Source organism: Leptonychotes weddellii, chromosome 1, assembly GCF_054177405.1.
Source record: "Leptonychotes weddellii isolate Sample4059 chromosome 1, ASM5417740v2, whole genome shotgun sequence".
Taxonomy (NCBI): Eukaryota; Metazoa; Chordata; class Mammalia; order Carnivora; family Phocidae; genus Leptonychotes; species Leptonychotes weddellii.
In genome coordinates, this window is record NC_138369.1 from 170,137,216 (window position 1) to 170,159,358 (window position 22,143).

The 22,143-nt window shown below is 39.4% G+C and overlaps 1 protein-coding gene across 2 annotated transcripts in view; it reads left to right on the forward strand.

Moving 5' to 3' along the window:
- The window catches only part of CXADR (CXADR cell adhesion molecule), a 55,817-nt gene that overhangs the window by 27,681 nt on the left and 5,993 nt on the right, over window positions 1-22,143 (forward strand). Inside the window, exons 4-7 of one of the 2 annotated variants that reach the window (XM_006740570.3) lie at window positions 5,598-5,753; window positions 7,441-7,563; window positions 8,077-8,215; window positions 9,286-9,469. In XM_006740570.3, coding sequence (XP_006740633.2) covers window positions 5,598-5,753; window positions 7,441-7,563; window positions 8,077-8,215; window positions 9,286-9,469 — 602 coding nt within the window. Of the gene's footprint in view, window positions 1-5,597; window positions 5,754-7,440; window positions 7,564-8,076; window positions 8,216-9,285; window positions 13,509-22,143 lie in introns of those variants that run through there. The other variant, XM_006740569.3, reaches the window with a different exon arrangement.

Below are 22,143 nucleotides of genomic sequence, written 5' to 3' on the forward strand. Positions count from 1 at the left end.
TTGTCTCTCTGACAGTTAGGAAAGGGATCAGTAAACTGTCAAAGACTGCCATGTTTATTCTTCTAGATTCTGTGCTTGTCACAAGCACTCTTAACTCCTTCTGACTGAGAAACTGAAAGGTTATTGTTCATAAATATACATATAAAGTCTTAGCGCGGTAGACTTTACCCAGCAGTACAATGGCTGCCATGTAGAAAAACACAATTGTCTAGCTCTGTTTTATGACAGGAAATTCCCCTGTTTTGTGACCTAAGGTGTCCTGTTTTGGGTTACACTTGGAGACCCACTTTATGTAGGAAATTTGGATCGCTAGAACTGCCTAGCGTACACCTGGAGATAACTAATCAGGGCAGTTCTCCCCCACATCAACTCTACCTCATTCCTTTTCTTTTAGAGAAACCCCGATTAGTTGGGGGGAGTGGAAAACTTTAGAGGTGCTGGATTCCAGACTCATTTAAAACATCACTCTTTTCTAAAGAATGAATATCAATATCAGAGCAGGCAGAGACTGGGAACAAGAATGTGGATTTTTGTGCACTCCAGTGGCAACTTCAGGTGCTGTCTTGGTTGATAAGACTGCCTTCCACTGGCCGCATTGTTGAGTGGGCACACAAGGGAGTCCTGGTAAAAGGCACTTCATCCTAAATGGCCCTAGTTCAAAATGTTTCCTATGGTATGAAAGCCAGTGAACCTAAACAGGGAACCAGGAGAGGGAATATAGTAACATTGGGAATTCTAGCTTTCTATGTCTACATTTAGTAAATGTGGAGTTACCTTTCTTTTTTGTAAATGTGAAAGCGGGTGTAACTTGTCTGAACTCTTACCCCAGGCCCAGGCATACCTGGGATTATAACTCTGATTGTGTATCTTCTTTGAACACATTCTCCAGGAAGCATTGAGTTAAGATAGAGATGGAATTTTAACTGGTCCATAATGTACCAGACTCTACCTGTTATCAGAATTATTTGTTGTGGACCCTGAGGTGGGCAGGTACACTGGGAAGAATGCAGTTGGCACACATTTCCAGAAACAGTGTGAACAAGCACAGTGTTTGTGGGCGTGTGTATGTTCCCATGGGACCAGGTTCTGGATTGAATTTGCAGGTCCTGACTGAAGGGACCCCTATAGCACAAGGCAGCTCATATCCTAGAAGAAACCCGAGTCAGTAATAATGGTTGGCACGTCATGTGGCTAAGCATGCTCATGACAGCAGCCAGGACTGCCACTCAGGAGAAATGACCCGTTTTCATTAAACCTCACCACCCAGCATCTCATACGTCAGGATGGGTAAGTGAGAAGCGCTTACACAGTAACTCCTTTTGTCACGTCTGTAGGGGATCACCATGGCCTAGCGAGCTGTGAATCCAAAGCAGGGAGGGAGGAGGGGTTAAGTGGAGGGTAAGAGGAGAAAAGTAAGTGATTGCTGAGGGGAGTGGGGATGACTAATACTCTGATTTGAGAAGCTGTGTCAGAGCCGGAGGAGAATTTCCTGTAGCGCTCTTCCATGTTTTCAGATGAGTCATGGCTGCTGCTGGGAGAAACTACCAGAATTTTCTCTTGAAAGTGACTGTTGGGTGGAAGCTTCTGTTAGCTTTACCTGAGAAATCCGCTTGGATAGTCTGGAGGAAAGATAAAATGAAGTACCCTCTAGGGACCAGACTGTTAGTCCAGTGGAGCTCAGTTCACTTGGAGGCCCTGCCTAATACTTTGATTCGCTTATGGGGAATCTGGAGGAGATGCCACCAAAGTGTTCACAGAGTAACGACGTTTGTTCAGTGTGCCCTGTGTGTTGTGTGGACATGAACTGGGATGACTTAGTTGCCTGGGTGTGAGAGGTGAAGTGTTACCAGAGTTTTCCCCATTGCCTGAGCCTGACCTACTCTTTGAGATATGCCAGAAGTTCGTGTGGATGCAGCTCAGTGACAGAGGGAATTGATTGAGGGTTAATATGTGGCCACACATCACTAGCACCTTCTGCCCCTGGACCTCTGAAAGGGCATATTATTGAGACCTTTTGATATAAACAAATTGGCTGGTCTTGAAGAGTATAACCACAATTAATCATTTCCTGGTTGTATACCACGCAATCACATGTGGGGTAGCTCGGTGAACGCTGGCCCTGGGGGATTTGTATTGGTATGTGTATTTGTATTGGTAAAGGGCAGGGCATTTTTTTGTTCCGTTTTTTATTTTGAAATACAAAATAAAATAGAAAAGTTTCTCTGTTAGAACAAACCTATTTTCCTCTCTGTAAATTAAAAAAAATAACGTATCTTGGGACCCACTTTGAGACTATGCAAATATGTTGTTTCCCCTCAAACTTTGCCCATGGTTTTCTGTGCACGATTTCACCTGGAGACAGGGTATTTTTTTGTTATTCCAGAACTTAACCCATTTATTATAGGCTAGCAGTGTTTCCAGTGGTGCAGCTTCTCCTGGTCTTTCAACTCCTTCAGTCTTCTAATGGCCGGCTTTACTGTGATGGTAGAGGTGGTGCTGTAGGTCCAGGCACCGTTGGCTACCGTTTTCATGCATGAACCACAATGCCAGATCCCCACAGCTTGTTTTTTCATCTTGTTTTTGCCACAGAAGGAGCACGTGTACTTGGCGCGCTGGCTTCTTTCAGTCTTCTTCCGCCATTTTCTTGAGGGAGGCACCATAACAGGTCCCACACTTAGCCACAGTTTGGACCTTCTTGATGCCTTTAGCTATGTCGCGGCAAACTAGGTCTGAGCCCAGAGAGCAGGGTATTTTCAACCAAGCACAAATAGCATTCCTGGATGGGTGATGTGATGATAAAAGTATATCCTGTCCCGTGTAGGAATTTAGAGTGTTTCTCCCGTAGACTGGTGCAGGCCATTAGCTTGGGGGGCTGATGATGGAGTACAGCATTACTACACTGGTGGGACGCTGCCCAAGTACAAATTGATGGACATGCACCTTCTCTTGAGAAGGACTGTTGGCTGTGCCAATGATGGTGGAAGCAAATGTTCTGGGGACAATAGCCAGGTATCCTGGAACCGCAGGCCAAAGAAACATTAGAAGACAAGACTTTTATCTGCGTTCTTTGTGCTTTTTATCTTTCTTTCAATATAGTCAAGTGCCATGCATTAAGAGTTACCTTCCCTGTGGTATAATGGTTGGGGTTGGCATGTGAAAGACTTGCGCTTTCTCCTCCCAGTGGAAAGCAGGTGGGCCCCCCTGGAGTGACACCCAGAAGCCAGTGTTGGTAACATCTGGTCTCCTGTAGATGGTGTGTATCTCAAGCTCAGTGGGGCCTTGAATTTCCTCAGCAGTCACTTTAAGTAACTGCCCGTTATTGGATATGTTTGGTTTATGGGAAAGGGATATTTTTGTTAGAAAAGATGAAGGTTAGGGTTAGAACACTGTATTACCAATAGATTTTTGATGTATGAAGCATTGCTTTAGTATCTCACAATATCTGCTAATTTATGTAATGAAGGATTTATTTGGTAGTTTGAAGAAATGGAGAATAAAGTTCACTTCGTTGAAGATTCACAGGATGAAATAATTTGCAAAACTGATTTAGAAGTTTTTAATTGATGTAGTCCCCAGGGTAACTGATCAATCTGAAAAAGAAACACATTTGCTTAGGAAAATCATCAATGTAATTAAATGCATGTGTTCATCCTTGTTAAAAGGTACAGGCAGTAAGAAAGTGGAGAAATAAAGTCAAATTTAAGTTTTATCAAGAAATGTGTGAAGAAGTGAGATCATGATTAACAACCTTTGTTAAAGATGCTCCCCAATAATTCTCTTGGTCAACTTTGGAAAACAGTTTGAATGTTTCTTACTGAGTTAAACATGCACTTACCAAATATGATCCAGGAATTACCAAGAAAAAGGAAAACATGTATCAATATTTACAAAGTGTTAAGCAGCATTTGTAATAGCACAAAACCCATTTACGTTTTCACAGCAGTGAAAGAATAAAAGCCCATCCAGGACTTGAAAGAACAAAAATTAGCTCTGACTGAAAAAGAACAAAGCAGTCCTGCTGTTTCTCAGAATGGAGGACGTGCAGTAAAAGCCAGCAGGCTGGCGGGAGCACTATTCCTCCCAAGGTTGTGGAGCAGGAGTAAACTAGAGGCTACTGTTGCTTCCCCCGTGGTGCCCCTGCTCTGCACTACTCATCTTTTTCCTGGGGTATTTCCATTGCTAAATGCCCCCATCTCCAATTTAATCCCTGCTTCTCCTAATCCTGCCTCAGAAACAGCATCTGCTTTAGGACGGGTCCACACTGCTCTTAGACCGTGCTCCGAATCCTTCACATTTCCTCCTCTGATGGTGACAGACTACACACCTGTTCCTGTTGAGTTTAGCTGATTGAGTTTTAACACGAGCCCTAAAACTGGAAACCGTGTTCATCGGTGGATGAATGGAGAGGCAAATTTGTGTTCTAGTCCCTTGATAGAATACAGCTGAGCATTAAAGAATGAACCACAGACTGCATGGATCAGTCTCAAAAGCCTTACGTGAATAAAAGGAGCAAGACAAAAAGCCAAAGTAAATGGGTATTATTCCATTTATATGACTCTAGAAGCAGCAGAACGAATCTAGTGTGTGATAGAAATTTGATCAGTGGCTGCCTGGGACCAGGGTTGTGGCATCAGATCTCAACATGAGGGAAATTGCTTGGAAGAGGAGGCGAGCCACGCTTAACGGTGGTGCTTCTACAGTTGTTAAAAATGATCATCCCACAAGATGCGATGGTGTTGATTTTATTGTACATTCACTGTGCCTTAATAAAGTCCAGCAGAAGAGTACGAAATGCCAAGGTGTTATGCCAGTGTTTGGAGTGAGTGACAAGGGATGGATTTAGCAGCTGCTCAAAACAGTTTCCTGGAGAGACCTGGAGTATAACCTCAGGTTTACCTTTTTTTTTTTTTTTTTTTAAGATTTTATTTATTTGCGAGAGAGAATGAGAGACAGCGCGAGAGGGAGGAGGGTCAGAGGGAGAAGCAGACTCCCTGCCGAGCAGGGAGCCCGATGCGGGACTCGATCCCGGGACTCCAGGATCATGACCTGAGCCGAAGGCAGTCGCCCAACCGACTGAGCCACCCAGGCGCCCCAGGTTTACCTTTTTATAACCCTGCTCTCTGGATGGTTTGGGGTTAATGTAATGCAGAGTGTTAATTGTTCCTGTTATCAGCATTATTTATTATAAATCCCCCGAATAGTGAGATAACAGCACTCAGAGGGATATGACATGGCACAGACTCCCAGAGCACCACCTACATGTCAAGCACTGAGTAGAAGAGGTAAGGATTAGAGGGAGATGGAAGCTTCCTTGAGTCTGAAGTGGGGCCCGCCTGCACCGTCCTTCTCTTTTTTCAGATGTGCCCCCTTGAAATGAAGGAGCCCAGAGCTCCCACCTGAGATACTCGAGTTCATTCATGCCTGCTTCGTGTTGCATAAAGTTGAGTAAACTGGTGCTAATAACTTATTATAGTCTTTCAGTCTTGTCACCGGCCACATGACAGTGAGTCAGTGGTTATGGGATGTACTGTGTGTTTAATCGTGGCAAACGTAAATTCTGTTCTCTTGTATAAAGTTACAATTTATTCTTTTCTCAGTTAAGCCTTCAGGTATAAGATGTTACGTTGATGGATCAGAAGAAATTGGAAATGACTTTAAACTAAAATGTGAACCAAAAGAAGGTTCACTTCCATTACAATATGAATGGCAGAAACTGTCCAACTCCCAGAAACTGCCCGCCTTATGGTTACCAGGTACTGGTGATATTACAAGTTGAACTATACGCCATTGGTTTGGACTTGGATCTAGTAGTGGGGATGTGCGTGCGTGTGTGTCTGTGTGCGTGTGTGTCTGTGTGCGTGTGTGTGTGCATGTGTGTCTGTGCGTGTGTGTGTGCGTGTGTGTGTGTGTGTCTGTGTGTGTAGAGAGAAATTCCCAGATACCTTCCCTTTTCTGTACAGATCAAGAATCCATGAGAATTACTCAGTGTTTTACAATGTCAACTTACTATCATAATCATGTTAATGAAAATATTTTTATAATCTCACTGCTTAGGATTTATAGTTTCTTTGTTGTGTGTGTGTATATAATATATATATATTTTTTAAAGATTTTACTTATTTGACAGAGACAGCGAGAGAGGGAACACAAGCAGGGGGAGTGGGAGAGGGAGAAGCAGGCCCCCCGCGGAGCAGGGAGCCCGATGTGGGGCTTGATCCCAGGACCCTGGGATCAGGACCCGAGCCGAAGTCAGACGCCTAACGACTGAGCCACCCAGGCACCCCTGTTGTATATTTTTTAATTGATAGTAATACTGATGGAAAATACGATCATAATATAGATATTGGCTTGGTTATAATAAGAGTAGGATCTTGAATGTTTTGCCTAGATTCATGTTGAAGTAGGATTTCTCTCCACCTCTTTCTTTTCTCAAACTAAGAGGCCAAACTATATGACCCCTTCTGACTTTTGTATGTTTCTTCCATCTGTGGGGATAAAATAGGTTTTGAAATCTTCCTGCTTCCCAGAAGAGCCTTTGTGGGATGGAATTTTTTGTTTTTGTCTTTTTAAGTAATCTCTGTGCACAGTGTGGGCCTCAAACTCCTCACCACCCTGAGATCAAGAGTTGGCATGCTCTACCAGTTGAGTCAGCCAGGTGCCCCACTATTTTTTAGAATCAGTGTGGCTCTGCTTCAGCTGAGACTGTACCTGGCTAAGGCAGTCGTGGGTACTCTCACTTGTGATACAAATGACCTGGAGGACAATTATAGTCGGTCCTTGAACAACACAGGTTTGAACTATGTAGGTCCATTGATACGTGGATTTCTTACAGAGAGTACTGTAAATATATTTTCCTAGTGATTTTCTTAGTAACATATAATACATTGAACATACAAAATGTGTGTTAATCGGCTGTTTATGTTATTATACATACATTTCGGGGGCATGTGGGTGGCTCAGTCTGTTGAGCGTCAGACTCTTGATTTCAGTTCAGGTGGAGATCTCAGGGTCATGCGATGGAGCCCCGCTTCAGGCTCCAAGCTCAGTGCAGAGTCAGCTCGAGATTGTCTCTCCCTGTGTCCTTCTGCCCTCCCAACTCACGTGTGCACACTGTCTCTCTCAAAATAAATAATAAGATCTTTAAAAAAAATTACAGTTACATTTCGGGGGAGTCAGAAGTTATACCCTGATCTTTAACTGTGCAGGGGATCAGAATCCTTACACACCTGCCCACCCCCTGCCATTATTTAAGAGTCAACTGTGTCTGCATTCTGGAGACAAGCGCATGTCTCCCTGGAAATTTGGAACTGTACCCAGCTTCAGTTTGTCTCACTTTTACCTGGATTGTCAAGTTTAATAGGGTTTGCCTTTACTAAAAACTTAGCAATACAATTTTATAAAGATAGGTTTTGCCACATACTCCCCCTTTTCTTCCCATAGACATGAATTCACCTGTTATATCTGTAAAAAATGCCTCTACTGAGTACTCTGGGACCTACAGTTGTACAGTCACAAACCGAGTAGGCTCCGATCAATGCCAGCTACACCTGAATGTTGTTCCACGTAAGTACCTTCTTTCGGTCTGTTGTGATAACGTCTGTTTCCGTCGTCTTCATACAGCTTCCTTTGGTTCAGTCAGCAAGTATGTATTGAGGGCAAAGGGATGCTAACTTTGGCAAAGCACTCTGGCTTGGTTATTAGCTATCCTAAGTCCTGGAAAGGGGGAAAAAATACTATATTAATAAAGACTTCATTATTGTAATGACATTAAGAAGGTAAGAGTTGTCAAATCGACTCTTGTATCATTAGAACATTCTTATATGCCAGCCAAGAAAGCTTTGAATATTAAAATGTTTTAGTCTGGTTTCATGATTTTTATGCTTGAAATAGATTATACAGTTCAGAAGAAGGTTCTTTCCAGTGGATTTTCCCACTGGACCAAAAACTAATTTGTCTCTTAAAGTTAATATATACAGTGAAATCAGTCCATCAATGTGTATCCCTAACCTTCAATATGACTAGATACAGATTTTTTTTTTTACTATTAATTATTTTCTTATTAACATCTTATTCTAGCTTCAAATAGAGCTGGAACAATTGCAGGAGCTATTGTAGGAGTTTTGCTTGCTCTAGTGCTCATTGGTCTTATCGTCTTTTGCTGTCGTAAAAAGCGCAGAGAAGAAAAATATGAAAAGGAAGTTCATCATGATATCAGGTAATTAAGTGACACAAGAGTTGACTAAAATAAACTAAATGTATTATGTCTCTAAAGCATTAGTTCTCTTAATCATGTGAAGCATTTACCCCATTAAACTGGATAAAAGCTGTAGCTCTTCCCCTCAATACATTTGAAAGCTTTTACTTTCAATTTCAGGTGTGCGGAATCAACCAACCGCCATTGTGCCCTGCCTCCAGCCCTGATTTTGAATCCTATTTTAAGAGCTACTGCAAAATGCTTAAGACTGTCTACCTTCTCCCAATAAAGTACAGGCATGAAGTTTTCAAAAAAAAGGAGCAGATGTTGAGGTTTAGAAAGACCTGATAGTATCAAGTGACATCAATAGTTATATAGAACTGTTGGTAATGTGATTTTATTTTTTAATATTCTAAACTAGTAGATCTTAACTAGAAGTGTGTGTTGCATTATAGAACTTTAAAAAATAACATGACTTAAATAACATCCAGGAAATAAATTGACATTTGGTAGGTCTGGCTTGGGGTCTGTGCACTTGTCTTTTTTTAAACTGCACCAGAGGTAACTCAGGTGAATATTCTTTGTCAGTGCTTGGTGTAAAAATTCTTAAGCCTGAATTCTCAGCTTTTGCAAATTTAAATCTGCTAAGCTTTCAGCTAAGGTCTTAGAGAAGTAATTTTCATAACGAAAAAGTTTTTCTTTTTTTCTGGTAGAAATATTTCTATAGGTGTTAGTGCCTTATCCACTATAATGTGTTGGCTGACTATCACTATAGGTTATCTTGATCAGGGATAGCACAGTATGAAGAAATTTAAGTTTGTTCCTTCTAAGAACATTATAGAATCAGATTTTTGTAAAAATCACATTTTATTATGTATGAAGGTGTACACTCTGTCAATGATAGATTTGGGATGAATACACAATTCACGACATTGTAGCTTATTGCGATTGCTTTTTTGTGTGTCGCACACACTTTTATATACATATTTAAACAGGATCTTTCCTCACCCGTATCCATTTTTCATAGCTTACATAATTGTAGGTTTTTAGAAGCTTGTTTTAGAACTCGTGTTGGGATCTTTGCTTTCTAGGGAAGACGTGCCTCCTCCAAAGAGCCGTACATCCACTGCCAGGAGCTACATGGGCAGCAATCACTCATCCCTGGGCTCCATGTCTCCTTCTAATATGGAAGGATATTCCAAGACTCAGTATAACCAAGTACCGAGTGAAGACTTTGAACGTGCTCCTCAGAGTCCGACTCTCCCACCTGCTAAGGTAGCTGCCCCTAATCTGAGTAGGATGGGAGCGGTGCCTGTGATGATTCCAGCACAGAGCAAGGACGGGTCTATAGTATAGAGCCTGCGTGCTTTCACCTCTGCTTTCCGTGGTTCTTTTCTCCTCTTCAAATAGGAAGACTGTTCCGTTCTCAATTCTGCTACCAGCCTCAAAATATATCAAGAAGTTAACCAGAAACTAAAAATCATACTTTAAAAAGTTTTGTTTGGCTACTGAAAGAGTACAGCATTGAAGTTACTAAAGACAGATTCACCAACTGAAAAAAGATTTCCTTTAAGAGATTGATATGATAGATTTCTGAATATCAATACTTAAGATAGAGCACTTTGAATATGAAATCCTAGGGAAGAAATTGGTGAACTTACATGCACCCTAAGTTGATACTTGAATCATGTGAAAGTGGTACTCCCTATTTTCTACCATTATTTTTAGGTTGCCTTTCTCAATTTATGATCCGGTGTCCCCTCCAAATTGGTAAAGAAACATTCATGGCAAAAATACTTATGACACATCTATGTTTGTTCTTTTTATAGCTTCTTTGGAAGCTCATTTAAATATGAGTTTGAAATATCTCTAATAACATAGAAAACACTACAGTGTTCTAGAAATTACTAGTTTTACTTCCGAATCATTCATAAACCTTGTCTATGAAATGATTTCTAACTATTTAATTGATAGACTGCCATAGGCAACAGGGACATAGTCAGGTCTTTTATATCCTAAAATAAAAGAGCATCTCTCTGATTCATTTAGAACATTTGCTGCCAGCTACATACAGCAATGATACTAGTTAGTGGTGCAGTAGTGAATATGGGTTTTGTTGATGAGTGATCTGATGCCTTGAGGCCCATGGCCATCTTCAGAACAATGACCAGTCAGAACAAGGATGGAATATTTTGCAGTTCCCAACTAAATACTAGCCCTTGGGGTGATATTTTTCTAATAAGAAAAATTATAATTCACTTATTATTTGACAGTTACAGTTTGAAATTCCCCAAGTATTGGTTCCAAATTTAAAAACATTTTTCCCTAGTTGGTTCAGTGTTTTGGGGGGGGGTGTTGTGTTGGTATTGCATAATATATGTTCTAGAAACATGCAATCCTAAATTTACCCACTTGAATGCAGTTCCTGGAGGATATTTTCTTCATGGACTCGAATGATGAAATACATTTTCAGCTAGTAGGTGTCCTCCATCGATTCTGTATTTCAGACTTGGGAAGGATGTGTAGCTGCTATTGTATGGCCAACATGTCTCTGTATAGTTGCAGAAAATCAAGATGAGCTTTGAAAAGAGTGAGTCTTAGTTTTGTGAAAGTGATTTATTCTTTAAAAAAAAAAAAAAAAGGAAGAAATGAAAGGAAAAGGAGTAGAAGGTATACTCCTAACTGCCAAATGTGTTAAATACTGTTGTAGTAGAAGAAAGTGAGTTTATTGTATTTCCCTTAAGATTGTGAGGGAGTGTGGATGTAGTAAAATGAGCCAACGGTTTCTTTATAGTAAATAAGGTTTGCAATAAATTATTTCACTAGCTCTAAAACCTTTTCCCTAGATTTTGGTAGGGAGTTGGTTTCTGTTGATCTCTTTGGGTGCTGTGGTGGTAAATGCTACATTATAAATTGATGTTCGTATGAATTTGAGATTAGACAGTATTGTGTATACTTTTTAATGCTGAACTTAAGCTGAATGTCTGTGTAATGGATTAGTGTATAGTTTTATATATTTGGAAGCGTTTTTTAGTAGGTTTTTAACCCTATATAATATTGCTTTTATACTTGTGTTAACATTTTCATCTGTGCCTTTGGGTAATTTTAATTTTTATTATGAATTTCTGGTGCCTATGAGCTAGCTATCACCTGAAAGGTGCTTAGAGGTGAAGGTACTGTTCCTAAAAACACATCACTGTGACACCTTTTCTTTTCATACTTTGACTCTTGCCTCCACTTCCCTGTTCTTTTTGGTAGCAACTTAACTGATTGTGTTATTCATAAAGATTTTAAAATTTCAACATCCCCAGCACTGTGTTTATGATTTTATATCAGTAGCTAATTTTGAGTGCCAGATGTTTGGCCTCTTTTATATGATAAAATTTATAAGATAGTATAAGAATAAATAACAGATCACAAACTTAAATAATGAAAGCATTTGGTCCTTCCCACCCCTAGTTTTCGCACAGTAAAGATTACGCTGCAGTCTAAGTAGGAACTACGGTAAAAGGTGGACATGTCCTCCTCCTCTCTAGTCTAGGATCTGGCTCTGAGTAATCAGACTCTCTCCCAGAAGCGCTTCCAGCTCCATACCGCTTACAGCCTGAGAACGCAGCTCGTAAAACATCACTTGTGTGACCTGAGAAGACCAGCTGGGTGGGATTAAGTTTCCAGGACAGAGTTCAGCTTTAGACTTACTTCTCCAGCTGTTCCCATTGTAAATTTCAGCTGATCCCGCAGTCAGGTCAGTCAGGTACTGATAACTTCCCAAGTAATTCTCTGTGATAATTCAGTTGAACTAGAAATATTTGTTCTAGAATGACTGTTAGTAATCATCAAGCAATTCAACCAAAACTGGTTATTCAATCCTTACCATGAGAAAGCCAAACCGGGCCACTCCAGAACGGCCCTGCATCTTTGAGGAGAATCCATTTGATTCTACTTGACACCTGAGACACTTGACACCATTTGTTTTGAGTTACACAGGATCGTTTGAAAAGAAATGATACTGGAGAGTATGAGTTCTGTGCTTGGAATATGTAGTTCACTGGTGTTCTTTTTCTTATTGGCAGTCTTACCAGTATTCCCCTCTTCGAGAACCCCCAAAATTTCTTACCACAGTTACACTGACCAGTTTATTCAGGCAAATAACTATGCCATGGAGTGGTTACAATGGAAACACAGCCTGTGTGTGTCTTGGGAGGAGTTCATTAGATTTATGGATATGAAGAAATACCTGATTTTGTTAAAATGACAATTTTTAAGATTGAGTTCTAGAAATTTGGAGCAAGTGAAGGGGCAAGTAAACATTTTGATTAAGTATAGGAAGAACTCATTGCATGAAGTTGGATATCCAATTCTGTAATGTATGGCTTCTTAAAATAACTATTCTGTCTTTTTGTGTGCGTGCGGCATGTAAATTTGAAGTTTTCTGAATGTTTAAGGTTTATTTCTAATCATCTCCACAGTGTTTCGGGCTGTCGGATGCCTTATTCCAGTGTGAACAGAAAAAACAAACATTTTATGTGGTTAATGCTTTGATGTGTCACGTTAAGGAGTAGTTTGTAGAAAATGTTGGCACAACTTTAACTTTTTAGTGGCTTGTGACATTATATATATGTACATATACCTTTGTAATATTCTTGTGTTTGGTAGTATAAATGTTCTGGGCAAGTTTTAATATTTCCAATGCCTTTAGATAGTCTTGCAATAGAGGCAACACATTCTGCAGGTGGAGTTTTTACTCGTTTGCCTGTTTTGACACTAAAAAAGGTCCATAACTGAGCACAAATTCTACAATGTTACAGAAGTAAGGAAAAATAATAAATAAACTTGTGACTTGTGGTTCTGTTTATCTTAGAGATGGTAACATCAAATAGTTTCGTCATCTAGTCTCTTACTATTATTTAAAAAAAATACCCTGTTTTGTAATTTTAAAAGTATGGTGTATAACGGTTGGATTTGGTCATGAACACTAAAAGCTCCAATCAAGGAAGAACTCTGTTTTCTGCTAATTTAATGACATAAGTTTTAAGAGAACCACAATTTATTCACTTATTCTCATTCCTAACTGTGAACTTTGTGATAAATACACTTGTACTACTGAGAAAAAATATTTTGACACTTCACATATGCAAGTAGAGAATTGGTAAGTGTCAGTTTCAAAAATGATTTTGTATTTAAAGTTCCTGGCTTACGTATCCAATGGTGCAGATTTTGAAATTTGTAAGAACAAATTTGTTTATAAAAAAACCAAAAACTTGCTCTAGTTTTGTGACCTTGTGTACTTTTGAAATAAAATCAAGAAAGCAGTTTTCTGCCTCATGGTGTGGCTTCATTGTGCCTTTTTAAAAATGACTACTTTATAAAACTTCAGTATACTATTCCTCAGGGTTTCCTTTCTTCCTCCCGCCACTTGCACCCCTTGTTAAACAGAATAAAGATCAAACTATCACACATCAGTGAAAACATGTCAGACATACATACATTTCCCGACTCCTGTGCGTTTATATGACACCAAATAACAATATTTGGGGTTGAAGCCTCCAAAAGTTTTGCAATCAGTTCACAATTTATAGCATAAACTCAAATCTGAGTTCTTGAAGAATAGCATCGAATACATAAACACCTAGTTATGGTATAAAGCTGTTTTCGTTGATTCTAAACAATGATTTCAGAAAAGAACAGTGAGGTCGTAATACTTTTGTAAGAAGACATTTTTAGGAATGTTTTGTTAGAATCGAGTTTTTCAGTCTTAGCATTTTTAGCAGCATTTGGGCTGGATAATCCTTTGTTGTGAGGGACTGCCCGCTGCACTGTAGCATATTGAGCAGCGTCCCTGGCCTCTTTCTTCCTCCCCAAGATGTGACAGTCAAAAATGTCTCCAAACGTTGCCACATGTCCACCTGGGTGGGGGGCAAAATTACTCCAGTTGAGAACCACTAGTTTATACTAAGGTGAAATTTTCTACTCAGAGATTAAGAGGGATGGGCCTTATAATCAAACGTGTCTAAATTCTGCTTATTACTAATTGCTTTCCTTAGCTTCACTTTCCTTAGCTTCACCTTCCTGGTGTTTAAAATGGGGAGAAAAATTATACATCCTGGGGGATGCTGGATGGTTCTAAAGAGAGAATTGATATAATGAAAATAATGTGCATTTGTCCCTGAGAGCTGGGATGCTGATCGTGGTACACAGATTTTCAAAGAATCAAGATTACAATAAATTATGCTGAGTGAAACTACTGAGTATAACTTAATGCCTTTAATGCCTTTAATTTAGACCATATTTTAACCTTGTAGCTCTAAAGGCCAGGTCATATTTCTGGTTAATAAGTACCAAATGGCAAAACTGATGAAATTGAGATAAAATTGAATATAAAGTAATTTGTTTTTGAATAAAAATGGTCGATAGCTTTTAAGCCTAAGGCATAATCAAATGTAATTTCTAAATGTAATAAAGGCAACAGTGAAAAGATCATGAAGCCAGTCCTAGGAACCCAAATCAGTTTTTCATGCTGGTATTTCTGAAATCTAAATCAAGTGTGATGTGTTGTTTTGTTACTTAAGTGATTTTTCTAAATTTGGTAACTATTTATAGAAAAAGTTGTTGCAGGAAAAAATTCTAGAGTTAATGAAGAACCAAATTTCAGGATAAGGTCCTTGATCTATCAGTTTGCTTCTCGTTTCACTACAGAGCTGTGAAAATTTTAACTAATGGAGATTGAGAAAGGGGGGAGAAGATGCAGGAAATTAGAAGTAAAAACATTGCCAGTCTCCAACAAAGTACTTGAAACCATCATGATCTTGACTCTCTTCCCCTGCGTCCTTGTCCCCTAATCCACTAAGTCATAGTGGATTGGTTGTCTTAAGATGTTAATATGATCAGATTAAAAACCAGATCATCTTAACCTGATATAAAAGAGCTTTCCAGGTCCATTCCACGTCTCTACGGTTTATTTTCTCCACACCTCCAGGTGCATCTTTATGCAGTAGCCATGTTCAATAGCTAAGGGGCCATGGTTTCATACCTTTGTGAGTGTGCAGTTTCTTAAGCCAGAGAACAGTCCTGCCTTGCTTACCTGGCCTGCAAGTGTAAGTTGAGTCATTTTTCCTGATTTGCACCCCTCCCCTCACTTATAAGATAAATTAGGGGTGCATCTGGGCCCTCAACATTGCCAGTACAAGTCTTTTAGGGCCCAAATCCTTTGCGTTCCAATTGTTTAACCTGTTTAATACGCCCTTTTACAAGTTTGAAGTGGATTTACTCACCTCTCCTCAGTGCCTAACTCTGACTTGCATATTGCTCAGTAAATGCTGAGTGAGTTTTCAGAAAGGAGACTGTGAGCACTGGGGGCAAATGTGCATTGATTTGGTATGTGTCCTATGTTCTCCAAGACAGCTGCCTTGGTCGCTTCCAAAAAGACTGTCCGGAGAAAAAGGGTGAGTGAGTATGTGTGGGGAGAGGAAACGTGGCTTAAAAGGTTAACTTGCACAGGGGTGCCTGGGTGGCTCAAGTCGGTTAAGCGTCAGACTCTTGGTTTCGGCTCAGGTCATAATCTCACAGCCGTCATGGGATCGAGCCCTGTGTCCAGCTCTGCGCTCCGTGCAGAGTCTCCTTCAGATTCTTTTTCTCCCACTCGTACACTCTAAGAAACAAAATCTTAAAAAAAAAAAAAAAGTTGTACAAATACAGAAGGGGGTGACCTGATCGGATAGGAGCAAACACAAGAACAAACCTAATGATTATAAAAAACTGGAGAAGTATAGAAGCATTTTAGAAGTAAACTTGTAAAACCCTCCTGAGAAGAGATGCTGCTGAGTGGTCTGGAGTGAAGTTAGTGACTGTTTTCTCTCCAGGGTTATTTTGATAACTACGTATGGGAACCTCTGAATTGTTAGGAAACACTTTGCAGATGACTGGTTTCCATGCTAAGTCATTAATGGTGGTATATTTTTTTCTCGGACTTCACAAACTTCCAGAAATATTTTGAGTACACCTTCAGAGAGGCCAAAAAACGTACAGCCTTAAATATCATTGCCTACTTGTGGTATACTAATATTTCTTATCAGAATTTAGGAAGACCTACTTAGATAACTAAAATACCATTTCTTAGAAGATTTTAATTTCCGAAAAAAAAAAAAGTCAGCTGTTTTCAAGTCTTTTAAAATAGCCTTCTGAAATGACTAGTCATTTATTATTAATTTCTATGTATAATTGTATTAGCTAGGGCTGCCGTGACAAAGTACCACAAACTGGGTGGCTTAAACTGTCTCACGTCCTGGATGCTAGATGTCTGAGATTTAGGTGTTGGCAAAATTGGCCCCTTCAGATTGCTGTCAGGGGAGGATCTGCCCAGGTTGCTCTCCTTGGCTTGTAGGTGGCTGTCTTCTCTCTGTGTCTCTTTAGATCCCCGTTCCTTGACAGGTATCTCTTTCTGTGTCCTAACTTTGCTTTTTTATAAGGACACCAGTGCCACTAGATTGAGGCCCACCCTGATGACCGAATTTTAACTAATTGTAATGACAAGGATCTATTTGCCAAATAAGGTTATATTCTGGGGTACTGGGGATTAGGACTGCAACCTAGTTTTGGGGGCACACAATTCAACCCATGTCAGTAATGATGATTGGAAATTATGAAGAAGAACTAATAAAATAGTGAAAGTTGGCATGGAACACATGCCCAGAGGGTTTCTTTGCTTATTTTTTAGTGGAAAATAAAAATACCAGCCCCTAAATAACTATGCCAGCAGAGTTATTTAATGGTGTCCGTCTCCCCCATCACCTCCCCCAGAAGTGTACTATCTTTATTTCAAATATGGAGTGACCATATGTGCTGTTAACCTCATATCTGTTTTTCAAGTGAAAAAGGAGTTGATGATGTGGTTATGGATTTGTCTTGTCTTATGAATCTTGCTGACAAGATGAAGCTATTTTTCTGGGGAAATAGTTTTTAACCCCAGGAAGACATGAAGAGGTGATATGGACCACTTCAGGAAGAAAAAAAAAAATCCACCTGATTGTGGAAGCAGATAGATGGCCATTGCTCTACCATCACCTATGATCTAGACAAGAGTTGATTAAAACTCTCCATTTCTAGGTTTTCTTAAAGCATTTAGGCTCACTCTCTTGCTCAAAAGCTTTCCAGGACAACCTCTAACTTAAAAGGTCAAACTCTAGCCTGATTTTAGACTTTCACAACTGGCCTTCCACTACCACACTTCTTCTATGCTTACACTTGCATATACATGTTTTGTTTTTTAAATAAAGTTTTACATGAAATTTTTAATTTAACAAATCCTTCAGGTTATTCTGTATCTCTTCTCCTTTATGTTATCTACCTACCTAAAACCTTTGTCTTCAAAACTGTATGTAGCATCATAGTGATACACTGTAACTTAACCAGTCTCCAACTGAGGACCATTTAAATTGATACCATCCTTTTGATATAATGAATAAAATTGCAAGCAGTAGATTTGCATGTACGTTGTTTTGCATATGTATAACTATATCCTTAAGGTAAATGTCTAGAGAAGGAGGTGCTGAGTAAAGAATATTCTGATAGCTATTATTAAAATAGCTTCTTGTTAACAGCAGCTTATGCTTGCAATGGATCAGAGTGCTTATCTCGCCCCAAATCCTCACCCATACTCTTAATCCAACTTTTTGATCTTTCTTGATTTCTGAGAAGAAAATTATCTCATGGGTTAAAATTCTATTTCTGTTTATTCACTTGATTATCTTCCTGTGTTTAAAAGCCCTCTGTACTTTTGAGAACTGTGTTCATACGCTTTGCTCATTTTTCTTCTGTATTACTATTTTGCTAATTCGGAGGAGCTCTTAAATATTAATAAAATTAGCCCTTTGTGTATGAAATGAATTTTTTTTTCCAGGTTACCCTTTCTCTTTCACTCTGTTTATGGTCTTACCCTTTTCTGATCATGTAATCCTAACCCTTCCTAAGCCATCCTCCTGGTTCAACCCGACTTCTCCCTAAGCTGAGTGTCACTTGTCTTTCCACGTTTGTCTCCTCTCCTTAAGCAGATGTGAGGCCTTTCAAAGGTGGAACATCTTTACATCCAAATGATCAACACAGAGATTCTCAGTAATCTGTGTTGCTGATGGTAATTGCAGCACTCTGGCTGTGTGCACGTCAAGTCATAGCCACATGTACCCCATCACAGTGTGTTTTTTCTCAAGTTGTCTGTGGTTTCTTCAGGTTGCTGGTGTTTGGGCTCATAGCAGTTGCATGGAATCAGCACAGAACTACGTTAATGAAGAAAATGAGTTATCTTGCCCTTGGAAAGAAGAGTTGTCTAGTCCCCTGTTAGGTCAGCTGTCACACTATTCCAAGTTGAATGTTGGCTACTGGCACTGTGCTCTTAATGTTGCTAGGTAGGACATTTTCCCTCTCACGTAGTCCCGGAACTGTCAACAGCGAGAACACTTCTAGGGAACAGTAGAATGACCTTGCAATTTTTTTTTTTTTAAGATTTATTCATTTGAGAGAGAGAGGGCACGAGGGCGGGGAGAGTAGAGGGAGCGGGAAGCCCGATGCAAAGCTCGAGCTCTCAACCCTGAGCTCGCGACCTGAGCCGAAATCAAGAGTCGACCCTTAACCAACCGACTGAGCCACCCAGGCGCCCCTGACCTTGCAATTCTAAGAGGAGAGTGTGATACAGAAGATACCAATAACTGAATTGGAGCCTGTTGGAAAGTCACAGTCCTCTGACATTTAGCCTCCACTAGTTTTGATCTAACAAGGAGGGGACCTTTTATGTGTTCACAGAAACAACAGAACACAAAGTAAAATAATTACATGGAATGTAATCTGTTTAGCCAACTTAAAGATACTATATGCTATGCCCAGGACAAGGTAAAGATACACTGGATAGTAGCCAACAGGGCTGTTACCAAGTTTATGTAGGTTTGATTTAAACTTTTTGCAATATGGGCAAAAGATTTGTAATTTAGTTAAGAAAATTGACATGGCAGTTTAAGTTTTATAAAAACAAAACAACCCAAAATATCCATAGGCTAGTTCAGTACCATTTTATGAAAAAATCAAGATTCAGAAAGGTTTCAATCCCCCCCAGGCCACATAGTTGGGAACAAAATTCAGGTTTCCTGACTCCTGAACTGGTATTTTTCTAAGGACTTCCAGTTCTTGGCAGTCTGGGCCCCGTGACAACCATATGAAAGGAAAGAAAAATGGAATTTAGAGCGTGTGACTCTCTCTCATCTCTCACTGCTCGCAGCAACACCAACCAGGCAGAAGACCAGTGGAAAAGAGCCTACTCTGGCCTAACGAGGGCTCTCTGTCCCTTCCTAAACACGGTCACCAGTGCCCAGGGCACCCTGAGCATTGACAGCTCACTCTTCTCCCAGATGGAATGATGCTCCCGCTGGGGGTTATGACTAGAGTGCATGTTGTTTGGTACCAAGCCCACTTATGCTGTTAACGTTGCTGATTACATAGTTTAAGTAAATTGTACATATCAGCTGTACTAGATACAGTGAAGACAACTTATTTAAGGAAATGATTCTGCTGGCACATAGCTCCAAAATGTTTTCATTCAGCTACAAAGAAACTAGACTTTAAATTAGGATCAGTATATTATGGATGTAGGTTATGGGAAAAAGAAAACACAACTCCTAGCAATAGACCCATATATTTTTTTAAAATTTTATTTATTTGAGAGAGGGAGAGAGAGCATGAGTGGGGAGGGGGGATGGAAGGGGGGCAGAGGCAGAGGGAGAAGTAGGCTCCCCACTCAGCAGGGAGCCTGAGGGGGGCCTTGATCCCAGGACTCTGGGATCATGACCTGAGTGGAAGGCAGACGCTTAACTGCCCTGCAGTGGACCCATATTCTAAGAAAAATTCCTAACTACATAAATAATGACTGAAAGTATACTGATACATTTTAAACATTTATAATGTTTAAATTATATAAGGGATACATCATTTTAAATGGTTTTCCACTTAAAACTTTTTTGATTGGCACTCCTAATTATGTCAGGGGAGAGGGATTTTGTTGTAAATCTGTGTGCCAAATCCCTGTTAGATCCTATATTTTAACTTCTTGTGTATTCCCTCCCAGATTTCACAGTTTGTTAAGCATCACAAATGGTATCTTCAAAATTATTTACCAAAGGATCTTACTAGCTATCAATATCAGATTTTAAATATAGTCTCTTATCATTGGGAAACATGAAATAGATTCACTTAGGTGACAAAACTAAATTTCACATTTTTCATGTTCCAGTCATTTTAGACAAATCTCAAATTTTTAAATACTTTCATTTTAATCAGTAAATTTAATTTCACTTCTTTAGAAGAAGTGTTTGATTCATGATTTATAAGATGCAAAAACATTTTTTCTATCGAATTTAGTGAAACAATTACATTGGCTTATTACTTATTAATTTAACTCTAAAAAATAATTATTTACACATTTCCTATATGAATTCAAAAAGTTGGCAGTTCTGGTACATGATCAACTTGTCCTTTCCCCCCCCTCCCCCACTAAATTAAGCTCTAGGGCCAAGGTGGGTTGAACTCAGCACCCGGAGATCAAGAGTCACAGGATCCAACTGAGCCAGCCAGGCGCCCTTCAACTTGTCCATTTATTTCTAAACTTGAAAGGAATACTCCCCTGCACCCAATGCCACTCCAACAAAGGTGGTATATATTTAGATATATGACTGAAGACATTTCCAAAAGAGATTTGTAGCTTAATATTTAAAGATCGGTTGAGTCACATACATATGAATACCATGAAACTGCTAAAAATCATGTTTTAGAAAAAAAGAAAATAGACATAAGAAAATGTTTCACATTTTCAAATTGTGTGACCATAATAAAATGAATATGTTTCATAATACAATAGTATAGGACCATATAAAGTAAAAGCTTTTTTTTTTTTAAAAGATTTTATGTATTTATATGACAGAGAGACACAGCGAGAGAGGGAACACAAGCAGGGGGAGTGGGAGAGGGAGAAGCAGGCTTCCCGCCGAGCAGGGAGCCGACGCGGGGCTCTGTCCCAGGACCCTGGGATCATGACCTGAGCCGAAGGCAGACGTTTAACTACTGAGCCACCCAGGCGCCCCAAAACCTCCTCCTTTTAAACATCCCCATCTAATAAAATATTAACAGTGGTTATCTCTGCTCGAGTGATTATAGGTGATTAATGATCTTTCTCTGTGCTTTTAGGTATTTTTTTTCCTAAATGTATACTACTTTTGTTAGCAGAAAAATAATTCTAATAAAGAAATGTGTAAGTATGGCATACTTAGAATTCCCCATTACCAATGAAAATTCTACATGTAGATCCATAGGAAAAGCAATGGTTTACCTTAAAAAAAAAAAAACTTTAAAAACTTAAAAACTAAAAAAAAAATTTAATAAAAACTGTAGCCACTAGTGCTTTTCATGGAAAAGGGAGATTAACTACAAATACAGCCTTCCACTTCTAAGTTGGAAAAAGAATATCTGATGCCCTCTTGTGGCCAATAATTTTAATAAGGTAGTTTATTCTTTTTCATTCAAATCCATCTACATCAAGAGAATAACACCAAAATATCTATTCTATTCCTTTCTAAATGACAAAAAATGCTCACCTACTATTCCTAACAGTTTAGTCTATGTTCCCAACATGTGTCCTGGAGTTAAACTACCAGGATTTGAAGCCCTGATAATTTAGGTCACCTGGGGCAACTTACTTGAATATTCTCGACAGTTTCCTCGTGTAAGATGAGAATAGTAAAACATACATAGGTTTATCTTAGAATGAAAGGGACTTACTGGTAGTACCTGTCCCACAATATGGTGAACATCTTCTCACATGAGTAGACTCAAATCATTCTTTTACTGGTCTCATGTTCTTACATAGTATGAATGAGTTATCTTTTATTATGGCAAATAATGCTGCATCAATTGTACAT